General features: G+C 40.0%; 2 protein-coding genes across 8 annotated transcripts in view; one reads left to right on the top strand and one right to left on the bottom strand.

Annotated features, from left to right (window-relative positions):
* The window catches only part of mtif3 (mitochondrial translational initiation factor 3), a 22563-nt gene extending 7715 nt beyond the window's left edge, over positions 1–14848 (top strand). For 3 of the 6 annotated variants that reach the window (XM_078222188.1, XM_078222190.1, XM_078222193.1), the window contains exons 3-6: positions 1565–1719; positions 4771–4914; positions 11805–11856; positions 13661–13892. In XM_078222188.1, coding sequence (XP_078078314.1) covers positions 1565–1719; positions 4771–4914; positions 11805–11856; positions 13661–13713 — 404 coding nt within the window. In that variant the 3' untranslated portion in view covers positions 13714–13892. Of the gene's footprint in view, positions 1–1564; positions 1720–4770; positions 4915–11804; positions 11857–13660 lie in introns of all 6 variants that reach the window. The other 3 variants (XM_078222191.1, XM_078222192.1, XM_078222189.1) reach the window with 3 other exon arrangements.
* On the bottom strand, positions 4917–23817 carry gtf3ab (general transcription factor IIIA, b). 2 transcript variants are annotated; one of them, XM_078222184.1, is made up of 9 exons: positions 23532–23807; positions 22443–22543; positions 18739–18835; positions 15923–16011; positions 15761–15834; positions 13510–13593; positions 12167–12396; positions 11785–11838; positions 4917–5602 (listed from the first exon to the last, which is right to left on the bottom strand). In XM_078222184.1, exons 1-9 carry the CDS (start codon positions 23793–23795, stop codon positions 5432–5434), a joined length of 1164 nt encoding a protein of 387 aa, XP_078078310.1. In that variant the 5' UTR covers positions 23796–23807; the 3' UTR covers positions 4917–5431. The 2 variants fall into 2 exon arrangements, with proteins under 2 accessions (XP_078078310.1, XP_078078311.1); XM_078222185.1 differs by having other exon boundaries at positions 4936–5602; positions 12167–12393; positions 23532–23817.

Raw genomic sequence — 23817 nt, 5'->3', positions numbered from 1 at the left:
AATTCTACCTGTGTATAAAAGATCTGAAGATGAGAAAGCAGGGCATATGGAACTAGCATAACTGATTTTGCAAGATGAATCTGGTGAGGGATAGGGGGCATCATTTCTAAATAAAATACTAGACTACTTTTACCAGCAACTTGATTGCCACGACAGCTCTTCATGACTGTTGCGGTTATCCATTTTGATAATTGTTTGGTTGATGCTAGTTGTCAACCTAGATTTCGAACTCCATCACTGCTGTTTTAGATGAAGTAGCAGTTTATTAAAAATTTAGTATAGCACAAAAAAGCAACTATTCTGTGGGCTTTATGCATCAATTAAGACCACAGACTTTGCAACATAGGCACATGTGCGGTGGGGAGCTGTTGCACTCTTTCGTTTGTCCAGTCTTAAAATTTCCATACTAAGAGCCTTGAAAGCTGAAGGAGAATTAATATAGAGGGGATATTCTTTCAATGATTTGGCTAAAGTCATCTGTTTTTCATTACTAATTGTGCCAAAATGTAGTTTTCCCTATCAGCTCAAAATGATTCCAGGACCATTTCCACTATTTTAATAATTTTTCAAAAATAAAAACTATATAATCAACATGATTATTTATACTCATTATAGCAATGCACTTGAACAATAATTACATTTCATTTGTATTTTTGTCATTCCTGATGAATTCAAGAAAAAAATAATTTGGATAAAGGGCAGATCATGTCAAGGAGGTTGTTTCAAACTTTGTTTTAACATGTCCTTTTTTCAAAGTGCAAAATATTCAGCTAAGTTGCAAACTTTCTTGTATAACTTAGCAGTAGGTGTATACCTTAAAAATGGGCTGACCAATGGATTGTACCTTAGAGTTTGTCTTTGTGCATTAGCTAGGGTACAAAAATGTAAATTGGAAGGACTTATATGAATAAAGATAAACTTAAACTTAACTCTAGTCTAAAAAGGTAGTTTAGGAAAGACCTCATCAGTACAGTATTAAAACATTTTAAATGGTGCTTATCAGTTTCTTAATGTTACACATGGGCTTGCTGGATGGAATGAATGAAGTGATGAAAGCTTATGGAATGAAAATTCATATATACAAGAATTAAAATTAATATAAAACAGGCAAATGTGATGAAAATTGGAAGAAACAGTGGTGAGAAAGCAGAAGTCAAGATAAATGATCAATAGCTAGAACAGTATTACAATTCCAGTCCAGTAGTGTCTCAAATGTGTTTTTTCAAAATCTGGAGTTGTCTGAACACTGGACATTTTTACAATGTGCCATGCATCAATTTTAATCACGTAAGATAACAAACTTGACAATTTTGCTAGGCATTGGTGTGGTGCCTGACTAATTTGCCCCTTTCATGCCAGTCTTTTCCCATGTTCTGGTAATCCTTGATCTCACTCCACTCAGCTTGGCCCATGGCCAAAACCCAAAAGGAAAGACGAGGAGGAGAGGCAAAGGGGTTTAGAGACAGATTGAGTTTGAGGTCTATAAGGCTGAAGGCACAAAATTTAAATGGGAAATATCGGAAAAAAATAATTTTTTTTGAAAAATCTCCCCTTCTGAATGCAGGACCATGTCAAATCAAGGAGCAGACTTTCTCAGCAGACATTGCAAAGCATGACCTGCAAACAAAAATTAAGCAGATCCAGCAGTGGATTGAGAAGAAGCACCATGTTCGGATTACTGTTAGAAAAGGAACTGTTGTGGACAAAGCAGATAAAATGGTATGGCTTAACAAATACTAAACAAGCATTGGGTAAATCAGTGTCCACCCCATGTTCTCAACAAAATATTGGGTGATGAAATGTAGTCCTAAAAGCTTTTAGATGGAAGCATCCTTCATTTATCACAATGAACCAGTGCCAGACACTTGCATAAATGTGACTATAAGATATTTTGACATGGTCGTACCATGCATTTGCTCTTCTCCCTTTGTGTTACCTTTATGATTCTTTAGTCATTGGTAAAATAACATTTTGTAAAGTCCACATTGATCAGGATATAATTTGCCTATTTTCTTGACGTCGTTTGAAATTCAGATGTAGCTAGACACTAGTGAATGTTCAGCACTAATGGGTGCATGACATGAACATTTGTCTTGAGTATTAGTGTATCTTATTTCATTGAAATTAAAGAAATCTCTTGTATGATGGGTGAGTGATTTGACGATGTTTGCTTTCAGAAAATGCTGTATAAAAGGTAGGCAATTTTATTCCCACCTTCCATACATAATTGGGAAGACAAAGTGACACACTTACTGAACTGCGTAGCTAACACACCAGTCAAAATGTAAATTGACTTTTGTGGAGAGGCCCATATTTGGTGCTTTAGCAATGTGCTGTAGGATAACTTTATATACATTTTCAAATTTGACACTTGGAGCATAGCCTGACTCTGCGCTTCTGCTGTTGGACTCCAGGGCAAAGGTGAATGAGGGTGTGATGGGAGAGCTAAGAGCCAGAGGCCAGGGCAGAGGAATGACTTTCAGCTCCCCCACCCCAATGTCAAGTCCCTCAATCAGACACACAACGTCTGATACTGAGGGATCACCACTGGGAGGCTTCGCAACTCCTATTTCATCTGTCAACCAACACTTAATTGCAGCGGGTTGAAGGATAATGGATACCATCCAATTAACATCTTGCCAGTGGTGGCCAGGAATTCTGTGTCAGTCACTTACACCCTCCCTTTTAATCAGGGGAGAGTTAGCTGCCACTGCCAAGAGGCTCCCCTGTGATTTAAGTGGGCCCAGCTGCAAGTGGTTTGATTAAATTCTGCCCAATATCTCCTTATAAGGCTCAGTGTCATATTTTGTTTCATGTTCCTATGAAAACCCTGGGAAGTTTTATTACCATAAAGGTGCTCTGTTATTACCCTTTAAATTCAAATACTACAGTAATATTCGAGCATATTATACCAACCATCATTGCTGAACTATAGGTGAAATTACAAGGGCTTTGGAGAGCTATGGTGACTACACCAACGTAGCAGACTACAGAATTTGTGTTGGTGCCTAACTAGTGAGGGGGTTATTCCTGCTTTCTTTTGTGAAGTGTAGTTGAATTCAGGCATCTCAATATTGAAACAAACTCAAAATTGCAGCTGTGATTTGAACTGGTTCATTGGGAATTGCTTCAGTGGTTTTCCCAATCAGCTGCTTATTTCTCTTAAGGTTTCACATGTGGTTGACAAGATAACTTGGCTTATGAGGTAACTTGAGGAAATTCCTTTTTTGAAGAAGTCAAATGTTTGATTTGATCACAAATGCAACACAAGACAAGTCAACTTTCCACTAAGATTATCTGTTTAATGTGAAGGAATGAAAGGACTGATTTTTTTTTTATTATTTGGAGAATACAAACAGGTAACCCCTTCCTAGCTGTTCTCCTGCAGGGATTATTTTTCACAATTAGTAAATTACACCTCCCCCAAATGTGGCTTTTTGATGCAAAACTCCAAACTTGTTCCTGCTGAGGATATGGTAGCTTGTTGAAATAGGCTTGACTGATCCCAATGTGGTCAATAATCACTTACATGAGCAGAATCTTTCAGGATTGACTTAGCTGTCATTGATAATTAGTTTGCTTTGATATGACCCAAATCAGAAAGCCCAATTTTAGGATGCATTGAAACTACAATCTTCATTACACCAACTGCATTGCACAGGTCCGAAACCATCCTAACAAAAAAAAAACCCATTCCAAATAGTGATTGTGTAACATATGGCTTATTTGAGCTTTCCTCCTTGGTTTGTTATTCTATCATAGCTGATGACTTTCTGGAAAACAGAATTGCCAACTCTTGAATTAACATTCTACCACTAGTTAGAACATAGAACATAGAACAGTACAGCACAGAACAGGCCCTTCGGCCCACGATGTTGTGCCGAGCTTTATCTGAAACCAAGATCAAGCTATCCCACTCCCTATCATCCTGGTGTGCTCCATGTGCCTATCCAATAACCGCTTAAATGTTCCTAAAGTGTCTGACTCCACTATCACTGCAGGCAGTCCATTCCACACCCCAACCACTCTCTGCGTAAAGAACCTACCTCTGATATCCTTCCTGTATCTCCCACCACGAACCCTATAGTTATGTCCCCTTGTAATAGCTCCATCCACCCGAGGAAATAGTCTTTGAACGTTCACTCTATCTATCCCCTTCATCATTTTATAAACCTCTATTAAGTCTCCCCTCAGCCTCCTCCGCTCCAGAGAGAACAGCCCTAGCTCCCTCAACCTTTCCTCATATGACCTACCCTCCAAACCAGGCAGCATCCTGGTAAATCTCCTCTGCACTCTTTCCAGCGCTTCCACATCCTTCTTATAGTGAGGTGACCAGAACTGCACACAATATTCCAAATGTGGTCTCACCAAGGTCCTGTATAGTTGCAGCATAACCCCACGGCTCTTAAACTCCAACCCCCTGTTAATAAAAGCTAACACACTATAGGCCTTCTTCACAGCTCTATCCACTCGAGTGGCAACCTTTAGAGATCTGTGGATATGAACCCCAAGATCTAGTTATGGCTGTTTTTGCAGTGTAATTCTAAATATAGATGAAGGGCCAGATTCCGCTGAATAAATGAGAGAGGGGCTTATTTAATTACATTTTACATGGATCTTTATCAGATCTTATTGTAACCAGTATTTTCAATGTTTTCTGTTTGTGGTACAATTATACTTGGGCAGAATACTAACTTACACTTTTATTTAAATAACCAGGTACCAATACGGAGAACAGTTTACTTCTAATCTATTGCTCTCTTATCTAAGGAAATACTACTGGAAGAGATAGTTCAGTCCATGCCTGACAAAGCTACCTACGTGTCTAAGCCGAAGGTCATTAAAGAAGGGAAAGCAGCTATGTGCATTCTACGTCATATGTCTGAAAAAGAACTGAGAGCGTACAAACAAAAGGTGAGAAGCTGAAGCAGAAGTCGAAAGGTGTTATTGAACTTTGTGAACAAAGCATCTTTTATTTAACAGAAGTTACATTGTTGAGACATTACATGGCAGATCCATGATCAATAAAGAAAGTTGATTTGTGTAGCTGACAGAATAAGGATCAGACTGGTTCTCACATTAAGGTCACTTGGATAAGTGACAGCAATATGGTCAGGAAACAATTAATAAATTTACAAACTTTTTGGCTGAACAAAACTATAGTATTTTGTATAAAAATAGACAATGTACACCAAGCTGCCCCATATTACTTCCTAATAGTAGGAAATAAAAATTAGATAGATTTGAACTTCTTACAAGCTCAAATAATAAATAGTGGGCTATGAAATTGGAAAAACTGACGTATCCATGGAAGCCTGTACAAAATCTCTCTACGCTGAGGCAAGTTAATGAAGAATTTAAACATACCTCATAGCAATGTAACACTCCTTCACAGTTCAAGATTTCAGTTGCCTTAATATGATAATTGACATTAATTGGCTACCACTGGTTCAGTCAGCTCAGATTTTTTCTCCAATAAAGACATTGTGGTCTTTTCAAACATTTCAGTTAAAGTACTCGAGACAGCAGCTGGTTGTTTCTTGGAAGGGATATATCCAGCAAGATGAGACGCAACACTACGCTTAGGACGAGGTCGTTTTTCCTGTCGGAAACAAGATGCGACATGTATAACAAAATTATAATTAATAACATGACCTGACAAGGGTGGACGTTTCCCCTTTATGGGAGACTGGAACTAAGGGACACAGTTTAAAAATAGGGGCCGAATGGCCTATTCCTGCTTTAAATTTGTATGTTCATTCATCAGAACTAAAAGCTTTTTTACCAGACACACTAGTACTTACAAGAGCCCTGTGGGTCACATACAAAAAGAAAGGACAAGTCATGTTAAAAATAAATCTTATTTCATGATAATCGAAATCCCCAAAACAGTATATATAATTTTGCAGCTCCAAGATTATTTTACCAGTTGTACACTTTTTGTATCTCTGCTATTTCATTTATCTTTCTGAACTTTTGGGCTTGGCATTCTTTTCCCCCCCCAAGCAGGGAGCAGTTTCCAAAACACAATTGTATTAGTTCAAAGGAAGAGGCTTTAAAGTTGCTAAAAAGGTAAACATGAGGATTAATATTGGAAATCAACAAAGGACAATCATGAAATTAAGAAAAATAAATTAGGAGAACTAGTAAGAAACAAAAATGGATGTGCAAAGACAAATGTGAGCCTACTACAAGTGAAGTCAAGAGTTGATAATGGGGAATAACACAACTAACAAATACCTTGTGTCTGTCTTCACGGAGGAAGATATTTTTTAAAAACGGACAAATACTAAGGAACCAAATGACTAGCAGGAATGAGGAACTGAAAAAAATAGTAACTAGCAGGAGTTATTAATAGTACAAGAAAGATTACTAAAAGTATGTCGAGGGAAAATTAAAGGGACTGAAAGTTAATAGATCCCCAGGTCCTGATGATCTACATCCCAAAGTATTGAAAAAGGTGGCTTCAGAGTTGGTGAATGTGTTGGTGGTCACATTTCAAAAGTTCTGGAATGATTCCCGTAGATTATAAAGTAGCAAATGCAACAAAGGAGGGAGAGAGAGAAAACAGGGAACTTCAGACTTCTTAGGCTAGGAAAATACCAGAATCTATTTTAAAAGGATGCGATAAATGGGCATAGATAACAACATAAATGCAAAATACTGCGGATGCTGTAATCTGAAACAAAAACAGAAAATGCTGGAAAATCTCAGCAGGTCTGACAGCATCTGAGGAGGGAGAATAGAGCCAACGTTTTGAGTCTCAGCTCTGACGAAAGGTCATCCAGACTCAATGTTGGCTCTATTCTCTCTCCACAGATGCTGTCAGACCTGCTGAGATTTGCCAGTATTTTCTGTTTTTGTTACAGATAATAACAGTATTGGGCAGAGTCAACATGGATTTATGGAAAGGAAGTCAGGTTTCACAAACCAGCTGGAATTTTTGAGAATCCTACTAGTAGAATAGATAAGGGGGAAATGAGCGATTGTTGTGTATTTGGATTTCCAGAAGGCTTTTAATAAGGTTCCACACAAGAGTTTAGTCAACAAAATTAGAGTGCATGGGAATGGGACTAATATACTGGCATGGATGGAAAATTGGTTAACCTTTGAAAACACAGCAGGAATAATCAAATCATTTTCAGGTTAGCAGGCTGTGACTAGTGGGTACTGCAAGGATCAGTGGTTGATCCAGCTAGTCAGTCTATATCAATGGTTTGTATATGGAACCAAATGTAATATTTCTAAGTTTTACTCATGACCCAAAACTAGGTGGGAATGCAAGTTGTGAGGAGGATACAAAGAGATTTAAATGAGATTTAGACAGTCTGAGTGGCTAAGAATATGGCAGATGGAATACAATCTGAAAAAATATGTTGAGTCAGTACAATAGATTTCTACATAGTAAAGACATCAAGGGAAAATGACACTGAGGTAGGAGATCAATTATGATCTAGCTGGATGGCCAAGCAGGCGCAAGGGGAAAAATGGTTTATTCCTACTCCTATTTCCTATGTTCCTTTAACTATTTTGAAGAAGGACATAATTTAAAACATTAAAAGTAAACAGCAGAGATGCTGGAAATCTGAAATAGTAACAGAAGATGTGGAAAGCGTTATGTAGCTCATGCTACATCTGTGGAGAGAGAAACAAAAGTTTGCACTACTGGTTAATTACTTTTCACATTCAACGTTAATTCTGTTTTTCTCTCCATAGATGTGGCACAATCTGTACACTTAATGTTGATTTCATTTGATTTATTGTTGCATGCATTAGTATACAGTGAAAAGTATTGTTTCTTGCATGCTGTTCAGACAAAGCATACAGTTCATAGAGAAGGCGAGTGCAGAATGTGTTACAGTCATAGAGTCAGAGGTTTACAGCATGGAAACAGGCCCTTCGGCCCAACTTGTCCATGCTGCCCTTTTTTTAAAACCCCTGAGCTAATCCCAATTGTCTGCATTTGGTATCCCTCCATACCCATCTTATCCATGTAACTATCTCAATGCTTTTAAAAAGACAAAATTGTATCCGCCTCTACTACTACCTCTGGCAGCTTGTTCCAGACACTCACCCCCTCAGTGAAATAATTGCCCCTATGGACACTTTTGTATCTTTCCCCTCTCACCTTAAACCTATGCCCTCTAGTTTTAGACTCCCGTACCTTTGGGAAAAGATATTGACTTTCTACCTTATCTATGCCCCTCATTATTTTATGGACCTCTATAAGATCACTCCTCAGCCTCCTGCGCTCCAGAGAAAAAAGTCCCAGTCTATCCAGCCTCTCCTTATAACTCAAACCATCAAGTCCCAGTAGCGTCCTAGTAAATCGTTTTGCACTCTTTCTAGTTTAATAATATCCTTGCTATAATAGGGTGACCAGAACTGCACACAGTATTCCAAGTGTGGCCTTACCAATGTCTTGTACAACTTCAACAAGACATCCCAACTCCTGTATTCAATGTTCTGACCAATGAAACCAAGCATACCGAATGCCTTCTTCACCACTCTGTCCACCTGTGACTCCACTTTCAAGGAGCTATGAACATGTACACCTAGATCTCTGTTCTGTAACTCTCCCCAATGCCCTACCATTAACTGAGTAAGTCCTGCCCTGGTTCAATCTACCAAAATGCATCACCTCGCATTTGTCTAAATTAAACTCCATCTGCGGATTCCCATTGCAATCAGAGATAACTTTCTTCACTGTCCACTATGCCACCAATCTTGGTGTCATCTGCAAACTTACTAACCATGCCCCCTATATTCTCATTCAAATCATCAATATAAATGACAAATAAGTGGACCCAGCTCTGATCCCCGAGACACACCACTGGTCACAGGCCTCCAGGTTTGAAAAACAACTCTCTACAACCACCCTCTGGCTTCTGTCAAGAAGCCAATTTTTATCCATTTAGATACCTCACCCTGGATCCCGAGAGATTTAACCTTATGCAACAACCTACCATGCGGTACCTTGTCACAGGCCTTGCTAAAGTCCATGTAGACAACATCAACTGCACTGCCCTCATCTACCTTCTTGGCTACCCCTTCAAAAAACTCAATCAAATTTGAGAGACATGATTTTCCACTCACAAAGCTATGCTGACTGTCCCTAATCAGTCCTTGCATCTCTAAATGCCTGTAGATCCTGTCTCTCAAAATACCTTCCAACAATTTACCTACCACAGATGTGAGGCTCACTGGCCTGTAGTTCCCAGGCTTTTCCCTGCAGCCCTTTTTAAACAAAGGCACAACATTTGCCACTCTCCAATCTTCAGGCACCTCACCCGTGACAATCGATGATTCAAATATCTCGGCTAGGGGACCTGCAATTTCCTCCCTAGCCTCCCACAATGTCCTGGGATACACTTCAAGTCCCAGGGATTTATCCACCTTGATGCACTTTAAGACTTCCAGCACCTCGTTCTCTGTAATACGTACACTCCTCAAGACATCACTATTTATTTCCCCAAGTTCCCTAACATCCATGCTTTTCTCAACAGTAAATACTGATGAGAAATATTAATTTAGGATCTCACCCATCTCTTGTGGATCCGCATATAGATGACCATGTTGATCCTTAAGAGGCCCTACTCTCTCCCCAGTTACTCTTTTGCCCTTTATGTGTTTGTAGAAGCTCTTTGGATTCTCCTTTGTCTTATCTGCCAAAACAATCTCGTGTCCCCTTTTTGCCCTCCTGATTTCTCTCAACTCTCCTCCTACACACCCTATACTCAAGGGATTCACTTGATCCCAGCTGCCTATGCATGTCATGTGCCTCTTTCTTCTTCTTGACCAGGCCTCAATATCCCGAGTCATCCAGGGTTCCCTACTTCTGCCAGCCTTGCCCTTCACTCATAGCTAGGGTGTAGGGAAAGATCAACTTAGTTCGAGATAGGTCCATTGAAAAGTCTGATGGAAGCAGGGAAGAAGCTGTTCGAGTCGGTTGGTATGTGACCTCAGACTTTTGTATCTTTTTCTTGACAGAAGTGGGTAGGGTCCTTAATTATGCTGGCTGCTTTTCTGAGGCAGTGGGAAGTGGACAGAGTCAATGAATGGGAGGCTGGTTTGCATGATGGATTAGGCGACATTCACGACCCTTTATAGTTTCTTGCGGTCTTGGGCAGAGCAGGAGCCATGCCAAGGTGTGATATAACTGTGTTAACCGGTCTTCCCTATTCCATTGCTGTTGTATCTGCTGTACATTTCCAGATTTAGCTTTGGTTTTGAATAGCTAGCCATGAAAAAAAAGCATTGCCAAGTATCTGATTGTGCCAAGATTAGAGAATTTTGTAAAATTCCCTTTTAAATATGATAGATATTGAAATTTAAAAAACTAATTACACTCAGTAAAATTAGTTGTCCTTGAGCCAAGAACGTATACCCGCAGCAGCTTAGTTCCTGTAGTGCTTGTCAGTTATTTTTTGGCATTTAGAAAGATGCGGATTAATCCGGGATAGTCAGCACGGATTTGTGAAGGGCAAATCGTGCCTCACAAATTTGATAGAATTTTTTGAGGAGGTAACTAGGTGTGTTGATGAAGGTAGGGCGGTTGATGTCATATACATGGATTTTAGTAAGGCGTTTGATAAGGTCCCCCATGGTCGGCTTATGATCAAAGTAAGGAGGTGTGGGATAGAGGGAAAGTTGGCCGATTGGATAGGTAACTGGCTATCTGATCGAAGACAGAGGGTGGTGGTGGATGGAAAATTTTCGGACTGGAGGCAGGTTGCTAGCGGAGTGCCGCAGGGATCGGTGCTTGGTCCTCTGCTCTTTGTGATTTTTATTAATGACTTAGAGGAGGGGGCTGAAGGGTGGATCAGTAAATTTGCTGATGACACCAAGATTGGTGGAGTAGTGGATGAGGTGGAGGGGTGCTGTAGGCTGCAAAGAGACATAGATAGGATGCAAAGCTGGGCTGAAAAATGGCAAATGGAGTTTAACCCTGATAAATGTGAGGTGATTCATTTTGGTAGGACAAATTTAAATGTGGATTACAGGGTCAAAGGTAGGGTTCTGAAGTCTGTGGAGGAACAGAGAGATCTTGGGGTCCATATCCACAGATCTCTAAAGGTTGCCACTCAAGTGGATAGAGCTGTGAAGAAGGCATATAGTGTGTTAGCTTTTATTAACAGGGGGTTGGAGTTTAAGAGCCGTGGGGTTATGCTGCAACTGTACAGGACCTTGGTGAGACCGCATTTGGAATATTGCGTGCAGTTCTGGTCACCTCACTATAAGAAGGATGTGGAAGCGCTGGAAAGAGTGCAGAGGAGATTTACCAGGATGCTGCCTGGTTTGGAGTGTCGGTCTTATGAGGAAAGGTTGAGGGAGCTGGGGCTGTTCTCTCTGGAGCGGAGGAGATTGAGGGGAGACTTAATAGAGGTTTATAAAATGATGAAGGGGATAGATCGAGTGAACGTTCAAAGACTATTTCCTCGGGTGGATGGAGCTATTACAAGGGGGCATAACTATAGGGTTCGTGGTGGGAGATATAGGAAGGATATCAGAGGTAGGTTCTTCACGCAGAGAGTGGTTGGGGTGTGGAATGGACTGCCTGCAGTGATAGTGGAGTCAGACACTTTAGGATCATTTAAGCGGTTATTGGATAGGCACATGGAGCACACCAGGATGGTAGGGAGTGGGATAGCTTGATCTTGGTTTCAGATGAAGGTCGGCACAACGTCGTGGGCCGAAGGGCCTGTTCTGTGCTGTACTGTTCTATGTTCTATATAATATATTCACATTAAACACACAAAAAACAAAACTTATTTCATGAGATACCTTCAATTTCTGTTTTGTAGGATCATGAACAACGGAGTGACGCTCCAAACTTTGCTACAACACAAATGAATGGTAAAATTTTAAGCATCTTATAATCTTTTTAAGTACACCTTGTCTACATTTTCAAAAGAATAATTGTCCATGCACAATGTATTCAGCTATAAATCTATCCCAAACAAGCTCTCTACATTACTTGTATACTACATTCTGCAGAAGTTGGAAAATGGATCTCCAAAATTCATAAATTTAAAAAATATAACAATGTGCCAATATAACAACGTGCTAAAGAAAGGTAGGCGATGTGGAATTATGTTCAGTAGGTTTTGACTAGAAGACTTCTTACTAACTTAATTTTTATAGTTTGAAGCAAAATAAAGCTTACTTTCATGGAAAACCTTTTCCCACAGCCAGGGTGTTCACAAACAAAATTTCGTTGTTCCTCGTGATACGACAGAAGATGGCTATGCAGATTAAATGCGGTTGTGTAAGTTCTCTTACAGTCCTTTCTGGGACATCGGAAGACTTCCCTTTCTTGAGCATGAGTTTTAAGGTGTGCCTCTAAAAATGCTTTGCGTTTGAATTTCCTATTGCACTGGTTGCAAACAAAGTCTTCTAGATAAAATTCAAAAATTAGTAATAAAATTATATTCCAATCAAATTTAATACAAATTTTAAACTACCACTTTGAAGCCCTTCTCACATTTTCTGTAAATAACCCTCTGAATCACTACTCTAATGAACAAAATGAAATCTACCAAGTACAAAAAATTAACAGTTTAACAAATGTTATAACTATTCCACAATCAGTCTTCTGCAGGAGGGCATTTGATCAGGACAGGTGACGGTTCTACATTTGACTTCTAAAGCTGCAGATATTCTTTATCTTGAATCTTAAAATAATTTGATAATCTTCTCAGCTTTTAAAATTGGTTCAAAGCTCAAGATGTTACTTTTAGGTTAAATGTTGGCATAATATAATTGAATAATTATTAAATGGATATACATAAAGTATTAATAAGTAGTAAATGTGGCTCAGTTGCTTAAACCAGGAGCTATTAAGAAAAGCCAAAGTCGCAACATTATTGTTGGAGAGTTAAGGGTTTCTCGGGGCAAACATGATCCAACTTAAGATAAAGCAGAAGAAATACATTGGTTATGGATGTATTTTCTTCAATATGTTGTAAAAACACATACTAATCAGCTGAAACAGAAGGGTAAATACAAGTATCTTAATGTTATAGAATAGACACTGTTGTCTGGGGCAATTTTCTTAAAACACTAAAGAAAATTTTCCACTGGAAAATGTATAGATTCCAGAATTGACAAAGATGTGGACATGAGATAAGATTTAGATGGAAAACAAGTCAAATTGGAATCTGGATGACAGGATCACATTGCTGTCATCTACATTAATACGACTGTTATTGAATCTAAAAAGTACTTCCAACAACCTATTTCAAGCATTCATGTTCCTTAAAATAATCATCAACAATTAATTCCAACTGGTTTAACCCACAAGGCTAGACTTTTTTTTAAAACAAAAAGAATGTCAAGGGGATATTCCAGTATGTTTTAGTCATAGAATCAATTTAATTTCAGTTTTTAAAAAATTGTCAAGTAGATGCACTGCACATTGTCAAGCACAAGGCAGAATTAAGCATTTTTGTTTCACATATAGCAACACTATTCAATTACTTTACAGCTAATTCTCATTCCTGTGGTTACCTTGGTGTTGCTTCTGTGTGTGGCAAAGCAACTCTGTCCATGTTTTCCCAATAAATGAGCAGCATTCCACTTTGCACGCATAACCTGCAGAACAATGTGGCATGTCATTTACGGTATGTTAAAATTTCACCATTGTTTATTTTCTGTACAGAACTGTCATCGGGGAATAGAACAGAAGAGAAGAAAGACACAACTCAAGTCTGAAGGGTTGCATGCCTGATATCAAAAGCTGCATTTTTTTCAAATGCAACATATCCATTAATAGCTACTGCCTTTGTGGTGGGACAGATTTTGATTTACAATCAATGTTAACAAATTAAAGAACATTTCCCTCTGTATAAAAGTACAATGAAATCCAAATAAAAGGCAGTGATTATATGCACAAAGAAAATGACTCTTGATGAAGTACTTGTCATTTAAATACTTCTGTTTACCAGCATTTCAACACACTAGTTTATCAAATCTGTCAAGAAACCAATAGATCTGCAGCCAGTTGGGTAATGTGATTTTTAACAAACCAAACCAATGGTATTTAACCAGCCAGTATAGCATCATGGTATGCAAGAGTTCTGAAAAACTTGAGACTTTTTCTGATACACTCGTTAAATTTTCAAAGTACAATAAAAGGAAACCCACTACTTTTTTGGACTATTTTCTAATCTTAACCGAGATTATTTCAGTTCTCGCATTTTAAAGCACTAATGTACAAGTCCTAATTCTCAATAATTTAAGTTTTTGGTAACATACCTGGGAACTAAGCAGCAAACCCCATTTGTTGTTTACTTACTCTCTGCTTTCCCAGGATCTCAATTCAATCTTTGAAAGCAGTACGAGAGCTCATTTTAAATTTAAATGATCAAGCAAACTCACCTTATAAAAGACAAGTTGGCAAGTCAGTCAAGAGCCATTCTTCTACCCAGTTCATAAAATGAAAATTATAAAAATATTACAAATCTTAAGTAAACCGTATGCTAGTAAATAACTTTTAAATAGTCTTTTCCTTGAATTTTTGTTAGACAGTGGTTCACTAGTAAATCATTCCAGATGATTTTTTTTCTTCCTTCCGGGAGAAACTGATTAGAAATACCATGGATCAACTTTATTTATGCAGCTTGCTATGATTGGGATTATTACTTGACTTTCTTGGCCATTTTTGTACTTTATAACCAACTATTCTTATTTGTGAGGTCCTCATGCTAAATGAATAGTACTTTTCATATCCTAAACAATTGTTACTGAAACTTCCTGGATTTTGTTAGTTTCTTTGTCATTTCGAATACAAGTCACACACACGGCATTCCTCCAGGCTGGAATCAATAAATTTGCAACTTTGTATTAGAAAGAGTTCGCATCAGGATTTGAACTACAGTAAACTGCTTATGCACTGTGACTCAATTTAAAAGAATGGTCCAGATCTTCGGCTCATCGGAGACCGAACATATAACCCAAGATGTGTGTCAAGACTCCATGGAATCTCCAATGTGCTGATCTTTGACGGAATTGCCCAGTATGTTTGAATTTTTGAAGAGCGATTCTCCTGCTCCCTAGAACTTTCATCAAAAGTCTCCGACAACTTACCGGAATAGTTATCCAGGAACCGTCAGACATAAAAACACTCATCTAACTCCGAGTTAACTACAGAACTGACCCCTCCCCCCCCACCCCAATCACTCACTGACCATCCCCCCCCCCCCCAAAACCCCACCCTCATCCACGACCTATACCAACCATTCCTCCTGGCCCCCAAACCCCCGATCAGACCCGACTATCCCTCATCATCCAACTACCTCACCTCCAACCTGACTAACCACTGACCTGAATACCTTTCCTGACTTCAACGACCTTTCTACAAAACCATACAAATAACTGTCACATCCATCTTTATTTAAATCCCATTTAGGTATGGGGACCCTGCATTTTAAAGAGCATCAATCCTACACACTTTCTTTTGAAGGGATAGATGGTAGGTAGAGTAAGAAAAGAACTATTGGTGAGTCACATTTTTAACCTGTACCATAAGGCTCTAGTGAAGGAAATTCCTGACTCATTGCTGCCTACAGAATCAGACCCTACAGAGCAGTTCTTGCCATTCACGGTAATCAACAGGTTAGAAACACTTCAGCAACTGGTCAACCTCATTCACCTAAGAACAGGTTTTACATCAGCAAGTATAACAGGATATTTGGAATAGTTGATTATTCCATTCTCCTCATCAATATCTATTGAAGAGAGGCTGGCACATAAGACATACCTGCATGTATCTTTTCATGACGTTTCAACTTGCTTGGCAGACAGAAACCCTTGTCACAGCCCTCATAATTGCACCTAGTAAAAATAGAAATGTGATGTGATTAAATGATTTTAATATCGTCCCATGATAGAAAGTGTAGTTAAAGCAAAGTTGTATACCTACTTGAATGGTGGCACCTTTGTGTGTTCATACTGATGTACTTTGAGTTGCTGGTGCTTCTTAAATGATCTACCACATCCTTCAAAATCACACTACATGGCAAAATACAAAATCTGTCAATAATCAAGTATCAAATATCAAATTTAACATGTCAAACCAATATGATCCAAGCTATATTCAATACATTCGATCTTGTCGAGGTTACTGCTCAAGCAGCACTTTAAAGGTGTAATGTTAATAATTCACACAAGTAGTTGCTGAATATGGTTGATGTTTCAGCGACATTTGTAAGCATTTTCATGAACCAAAAGATCATGGATTAAAGCTCCACTCCAGAGGCACAAACACAATCTAGGCTAACACTTCAATATGCTAAGGGACTGCTGCATCACTGGAGTCCTTTCTTTTAAATGGTTTCAGAAGCTTCCTGAACAAGATTTATCCCTCAGCCAACATCTCTAAATCAGTTGATCTGGTCACTTAATTCATGGCTGTGTATACAAATTGGTGTTATGTTTCCAAATATTACAACAGTAACTACACTCCAAAATGAGACAGAAAGCACTTTGGGACATCTTGCCACTTTATAAATGCAATTTTATTAGTGTTTTTTTTAAAAAGACTGTTCAAAAAAAAAGACTTGCAGCTAATGCAAGAGCTTGTAAATTGATTAACTGCTAAGAGAACAAATAACAGCATAACAAAGTTTGTCAATTCAGCTCAACTAACCCACCATCTACAGCTATTTAATTGGTTATAAAGCACTTTAGGATATCTTGTCGCATTCAATTAAACTATTAGTTTCAGCCAGCAGACCAATAATAGAGCTACACAGTTCACACTATTAAATTAATGCTCATAGAAGGGTATATGGAAGTTTGATTATTGTGCAATAGTCCTAGGGTAGTGATTAATACAATTTTTTGAATATAGCTATGATTTTTATACCGTTAGCAATGTTGTATGAAAACAAATGATTAAATATCTAAGATTAACTAGAAGCAAGTGGCCAGTTGTATTTGGTTGCCCAGCTTGTAGGGTCAGGTTTCACTGAGAATTGCTTGCAAGGTAACGGACCCATTTTCATAGGTTGTTGGATCTGTATTTTCAGTGGTTTCAGCCACCAAAATAGTTACTGTGCTTTAGAAATTGAAATAATCAAAAACAAGCCCTCTGTACAGCTCAAAGCAAAAATAACAGATCTCTTTTATATTAAAGCAATTATATAAAAGCAAAAATGTTCACAGGAACAATATCAAAACAAAATTTAGCGCCAAGTCACAAAGCAGATATTAGGAAAGGTAGCCAAACGTTTGGTCAGAGGTAGGTTTTAAGACACATCTACAAGGAGGAGAGAGAGAGAGAAATCGAAAGTCTTGGGCCCAGCAGTTAAAGGAACGGCTGCCAATGGTGGAACAAATGAAACCAGGAATACACAAGAGGCAAGTATTGGAGGAACGCAGAGATCTGAAGGTTGAGGGGTGGGGAACAGACTACAAAGATAGAGAGGGGATGAGCTTTGGAGGGTTTCAAAATCAGAATGTTGCCCAGTGGGAGGCAATGTAGATTGACAAATACAGGCATAATGGGTGAATAGGACTTGGTGCAAGTTAGGTTACAGGTAGCAGAGTTTTGGATAAGTTCAAGTTTGTAAAGGGTGGGCTGCAAAATAAGGGCGAGCCAGGGGTGCACTGAAATAGTTAGGTGCAGAGATACAGGGATAGCTGTATTTCAGCAGTAGCAGATGAGCTGAGGTAAGTGCAGAAATGTGCAATGTTAGAAGCTGTAAGTAGGCAGTCTTGTGGGTAGAGCAAATGTGGCTGGAATCTCATTTCAATCAAAAAGGGCAATCTTGCTAACAGTCGAGTTCAGCCTCTGAAAGTGACCAGAAAGAGGGATGGAGTCAGTGGTTAGGGAACAGTGTGGGGCAGGAATTCAACAATGTTACCAAATCACCAACCATTAACATACGTGGTCATCACTGACTAGAAAAATAATGGGCCTCATCTCTTGGCTCCCCAAACCCTTGCACCATTCATAAGACACAGTGGTGGCACAATGATCCGCACTGCTACCTCACAGTGCCAGGGACCCAGGTTCGATTCCAGCCTGGGGTTACTGTCTGCGCAGAGTCTGCACGTACTCCCCGTGTGTTTCCTCCAGGTGCTCCGGTTTCCTCCCACTGTCCAAAGATGTGCAGGTTAGGTGTATTGGCCATGCTAAATGCGCGGGGTTACAGGGTTGGGATGGGCCTGAATAAGATGCTCTTTTGGAGATTTGGTGCAGACCTGTTGGGCCAAAAGGCTTCCTCCTTCACTGTAGGGATTCTATGAAGTTAGAAGCACGATGGAGTATACTCTTAATTTGCCTGGATATGTGCAACTCCTAAAATACTTTGGAAATCTGACAGCATCTGGGACAGACCGCCCCCCCTCTGCCACTTTAAACACTTGCTCTCTCACCACCACAGCTGCAGTGTGTACCATCTACAAGATGCGCTATAGTAAGACTTCTTTGAAGGCACTCTCAAACCCGCAATCTCTACTGGCAAGGAAGCCAAGGGCAGTGAGCAGATAAGAATACAACCTGCAAGTTCTCCTCCAGTCACACAACCATCCCGACTTTGGAAATTTATCACTGTTCCTTCACAGTTGCTGGGTCAGAATCACCCCTCTTTAATAGCACTGTGGGAGTACCTTCAGTACAAGGGTTGCAGCAGTTGAAGTGGGCTCACCGTAAACTATTCAGTTTAGGATGGGCAATAAATGCTGGTTTTGCCAATGAATAAATTCCATGAATTAAAAAAGAAGATAAATTACCAAATAAAGCTTTCCTGCATGGTCATGCTTTCTTGAGATATGTTTCTTCAAATTGTCCTTTGTTGTGAAAGTTGTATTGCATCTTTCATCCGTACACCTGCAAGACATAAAGGTAAAAAAAACAATCATTGGCAATGCTTCAAAGTGCAAACAAAACTAAAAAGAAACTGAGACGTTAATTCATTTTGTGATGCTTTCATGATTGAGAAAGGATAATTTTTTTCGGCAATATCTGAAGAACCCACTGTTCAGTACAGGTTAGAAGCCAATGTACTTCATCAGCTCCTGGCTTGACCCTCAAAACAGCCTCAGCTTTCATTAACAACCTCATTCATTCATCTCAAAATAAATCTTGTTCGCTTAGTTCATCGTACTTTGTCTCCAAATCTCCCAATACATTTATTTCGAAATCTTGGAATGAAACTCTCTCTACAGACTTGTCCACCCTACCTTTGCAATCTCTCGCTGCCTTATTTTAGATCTTGCAAATTCTGACTTTGACTTTGGTTCACTGTGCACACCATTCCTTCCACTTCAGCCATCATGGTCCTGTACTTTGGGAATCTCTTCCAAAACCCTCCACTGAGCTCCACACATTCAAAGGACTTTCAAAACTTTCTTTTCTCTTAACCACCGTTCAGTGTACATTTTCTCAAAGCACTGCTCCAATAATATGCTTACATCCCAACTTCAAGTGAAAAAGGTGGCGCGGTGGCACAGTGGTTAGCACTGCTGCCTCACAGTGCCAGGGCCCAGGTGTGATTCCTGACTCGGGTCACTGTCTGTGTGGAGTTTGCACATTCTCCCCATGTCTGCGTGGGTTTCCTTCGGGTGCTCTGGTTTCCTTCCACAGTCCAAAGGTGTGTGTGTGTGTTAAGTTGATCAGCCATGCTAAATTGCCCTTTAGTGTCAGGGGGATTAGTAGGATAATAAATACATGAGGTTACAGGAATAGGGCCTGGGTGGGATTGTTGTTGTTGCAGGCTCGATAGGCTGAATGGCCTCCTTCTGCACTGTAGGGATTCTATGAAACAATTGTCTCCACAGCCATGAGAGATTGATGAGCCACAGGCCATGATTTTCTAGCAATAGAATCTTAGACATTTGATTTCCTCTTTCCCTCTCTGTAACAATGTGATTCATTGAAACTCTTCGTAAATGCACCTAGGAACAAAACATCACTGAAACCAGTTTCAATCTTAATTTTGCAGTATGGAGGAATTAATTATTCATCTCAGTCTATGTTCACAAATTTGAAAAACTGGGAAATAAACAAAGATCATGACAACTATATATAGTTGGCATGTTGGAATATAGGAGGCATGGTTAGTAAGTTTGCAGATGACGCCAAGATTGGTGGCATAGTGGACAGTGAAGAAAGTTATCTTCGATTGCAACGGGATCTTGATCAATTGGGCCAGTGGGCTGATGAATGGCATATGGAGTTTAATTTAGACAAATGCGAGGTGATGCATTTTGGTAGATTGAACCAGGGTAGGACTTACTCAGTTAATGGTGGGACGTTGGGGAGAGTTACAGAACACAAAACAGAAAATCATATATCTAAGTTTGCAGATGACACAAAGTTAGGGAGGGCATAGTAAGTTGTGTAGGTGACAAATTTCAAAAGGTACATAGACAGACTGAATGCCTGAAAAACCGTGACAAATGGAGTGCAATGTTGGGAAGTGCCTTTTCATCCACTTTTAATCCAAGACAAATCAAAACATTTTCTTTGTGGTACAGACTAGGAACTGTGGAGAAGCAAAGGGATTTAAATGTCCAAGCAGACAAAAATCACTAAAAGCTGGCACACAAATTAAAAAAATCAAAAAGACTGAAAGGATGCTAGCTTCATCTCAAGAAGGCTAGAATAGAAAAGTTAGAAAGTGATGCTTCAATTGTACAAAGCCTCCATCAGATCTCACTTGGAGTGCTGACATGAGCTTTGGGCACCACACCTTAGGTAAGATATACTGACCTGGGAGAGAACACAGTGCAAATTCATCAGAATGATAACCACACGCAAAGCATTAAATTATGAAAACAGGTTGTAACCTGGCTTGTATCCTATTGAATTTAGAAGCCTGATCTAATCAGCATGTTTAAAATCATAATATGTTTAAAGTTAAAAGTTAAAGTTAAGTTGTCACAAGTAAGGCTTACATTAACACTGCAATGAAATTACTGTGAAATTCCCCTCGTCGCCACACTCCGGCGCCTGTTCGGGTCAATTTACCTAACCAGCACGTCTTTCAGGCTGTGGGAGGAAACCGGAGCACAGATACGGGGAGAACATGCAAACTCCACACAGACAGTGACCCAAGCCTGGAATCGGACCCGGTCCCCGGTGCTTTGAAGCAGCAGTGCTAACCACTGTGCCGCCTCAATAAGGTTCAAGATCATGGGAGACACTCGCCTATAATTAGAGCCAGACCATTTAAAATGTAAAATAAGTTATCACCTCACTTCTCCCCCACCCCATATGCAAACAAAGGGCAATAGAAATGTGAAATCCCCTCCACCAAGTGGCTGTGGATTCTGGACCACTTGAAATTTTCAAGACCAAAATCAATAGACTTTTGTTTGGTGAAGTTCTCAAAGGATACAGAGCAAAGACAGGCAAAGAGAGTTAAGAGAAATATCTTGTAGAACAGGCTAGAGTGGCTGAATGGCCATCTTGTGCAATCATGACCCTCATACAAAGGTGTCCTTCAGAAAGGATGACACATTGTGTTTTTCAAAGATCCAGTTCGAATTAGGACATTTGTCGTATTTGCCATTTAGCTCAGAGTGCTTGACAAGAGTGTGTGTTTAATCTGTACGCTCACTAACACCATTTTTCTGTGGGGAAGTCGCTTAAAGTGATCACCACTTCTTTTGCTAATGAAATTGGAGTGGAAGATGACTTCACCCAACTAAAGTTTTAAGCAATTCCTCCTGGAGTATAAAGATGTATAAATTCAACCCCTTTAAAATGTATTACTTTTACAGCAAATAAATGTAATTTCAGCAAATAATATTTAAAGTTCATCTTCCATTCTTCATTCAATTGAAATTTCAGATTATAGTATTTACTTTAATTTCTGTTATATTGCCAAAGGGAATAATTAAAGGTTCTGAAGATGAAACTAAAAAGACTAAATACATGGATTAATCATCTGAAACGCACTGTTCAAGGTTTTACACCTGATAAAATCGACTACATTTGAAAAGTCATTCAGCGGACTGTCTTGGAGGTTAATATGGCCTTGAACATCTGTGAGAAGCTGCTATTAACATCAGGTGCTGAAGTTTGAACTAATATCGAAGTACAGAAAAGTTTTAGAAGCTGGTTTTGTGTCAGCAAGAACCAGTTATCGCAGCAAGTTCAGAGTGACAGTTCACAAGACCAACAAGAGACAATCTTAAAGAACACCATGCAGCATGTCGATGGATTGCTGACCATTTAATCTCAAGACTCTTTGCAGACTTGATGGACCAAATGGCCTCCTTCTGCACTGTAGGGATTCTAAGCAGAACTGGCCAACCCGAGTTTCGTGTTGTACCACTAAATATTTCTATCAATCATCTCTGTAAAACTTGTATTTTAATAGTAATAAAAGCTAAAGTTAGAAAAGCAATGAACTCTGTAATTACCATAAGAGCCAAGAGGATATAAAAACAGCTTACAATGATGTTAAGAATGCATTGTTTACACTGACCTGAATGGCTTTTCTCCTTTGTGAGTCAGAATGTGTCTCGCAAGGTGACCTTTTCTCGAGAAACCTTTCCCACATCCCTCAGATTCACAAGAAAATGGTTTCTGGGGAAAAAAATAGCATATTAAGATTCGTCTTTCAAGTTATCTTCGTGGAAATCATTCATTACAAAAGACACTACCAGTGAGCTTGGCTCCTGCTAATTCTAAAGGCTCCTGCCAGGCCCATGAGCCTATTGCTGCCACTCCTGCCAGTACCATTTTTAGTATCTAATAGGTTCTGTTGATGGATATTAAATACAGATATTGGGTATTACAGAGAACAGTACAGCACAGGAATAGGCCTTTCAGCCCTCCAAGCCTGCACCGATTATGATGCCTGCCTAAACTAAAACCGTGTGCACTTATGGAGTCTACATCTTTCCATTCCCATTTTATTCATGTATTCATCTGGATGCCTCCTAAATGCCTTTATCATACCTGTTCCCACCACCTCCCCAGGCAGGGCATTCCAGACATTCACCACTCTGTGATTAGTTAATTACACTCAAATATCTATATTCAGAAGAGAGTCAGTACTGGGGAGATGGGAGTGGAGAAGTAAACACCATGACAGCAATAAACAGTTTCTAACAAAGCATCCTGGTCTCAACGTCTTCTTTACAAAAAGACTTGGGAATTTCTCCGACATCAGTGAGCCCAACATTGCAGCTAAAGTTTAGTCACAAGTAGGCTTACATTAACACTGCAATGAAGTAACTGTGAAAAATCCCCCAGTCGCCACACTCTGGCACCTGTTCGGGTACACTGAGGGAGAATTTTGCATGACCAATGCACCTAACCAGCACGTCTTTCGGAGCGTGGGAGAAAACCGGAGCACCCGGAGGAAACCCATGCAGATACGGGGAGAATGTGCAGACTCCGCACAGTGACCCAAGCCGAGAATCGAACCCAGGTCCCTGGTGCTGTGAGGCTGCAGAGCTAACCACTGTACCACCTTGCACTACTGCCAGTGCCAGCGAGCCCGGCCCCAGACCATGTCAGCGAACCTGGCCCCGGATAGTTGCAATGAGGCCGGCCCTGCCGCTCTTACCTCCCCCGTGTGCCGGCACAGGTGAGCCAGCAGCCGCCAGTTTTTGGAGAAAGTGGCTCCGCAGCCGAAAGAGCAAATGAAGAGATTCCCCGAGACTCTGAGCGGCGCCTTGTCCGAGCGAGCCGCCCCATCCTCAGTCCCCTCCCCTCCGGCCGCTCCCTCCTCAACCTGTCCGTGTCCGGCCCCCTCAGTCCCTCCATCCCCCTCAGTCCCTCCATCCCCCTCAGTCCCTCCATCCCCCTCCTCCTCTCTCCCTCTGTCCATCTGTCACTCAGTGCGCAGACTC

Source organism: Mustelus asterias, chromosome 10 (assembly GCF_964213995.1).
Source record: "Mustelus asterias chromosome 10, sMusAst1.hap1.1, whole genome shotgun sequence".
Lineage (NCBI taxonomy): Eukaryota > Metazoa > Chordata > Chondrichthyes > Carcharhiniformes > Triakidae > Mustelus > Mustelus asterias.
The sequence above is the reverse complement of the archived record's forward strand: the minus strand, read 5'-3'. Positions and strand labels throughout refer to the sequence as shown.

Bases quoted from the DNA above. Each gene is read 5' to 3' on its own strand.
- gtf3ab (XM_078222184.1), bottom strand. From the start codon at position 23,795: ATGGACAGAGGGAGAGAGGAGGAGGGGGATGGAGGGACTGAGGGGGAT. The intron at 18,836-22,442 runs GTCAGTGTAAAC...TATGTCTTGCAG, and splicing joins AAAGGAGAAAAGCCATTCAG to GTGTACGGATGAAAGATGCA. The intron at 16,012-18,738 runs GTAATTTATCTT...TTTGCCATGTAG, and splicing joins ATGCAGGAAAGCTTTATTTG to TGTGATTTTGAAGGATGTGG.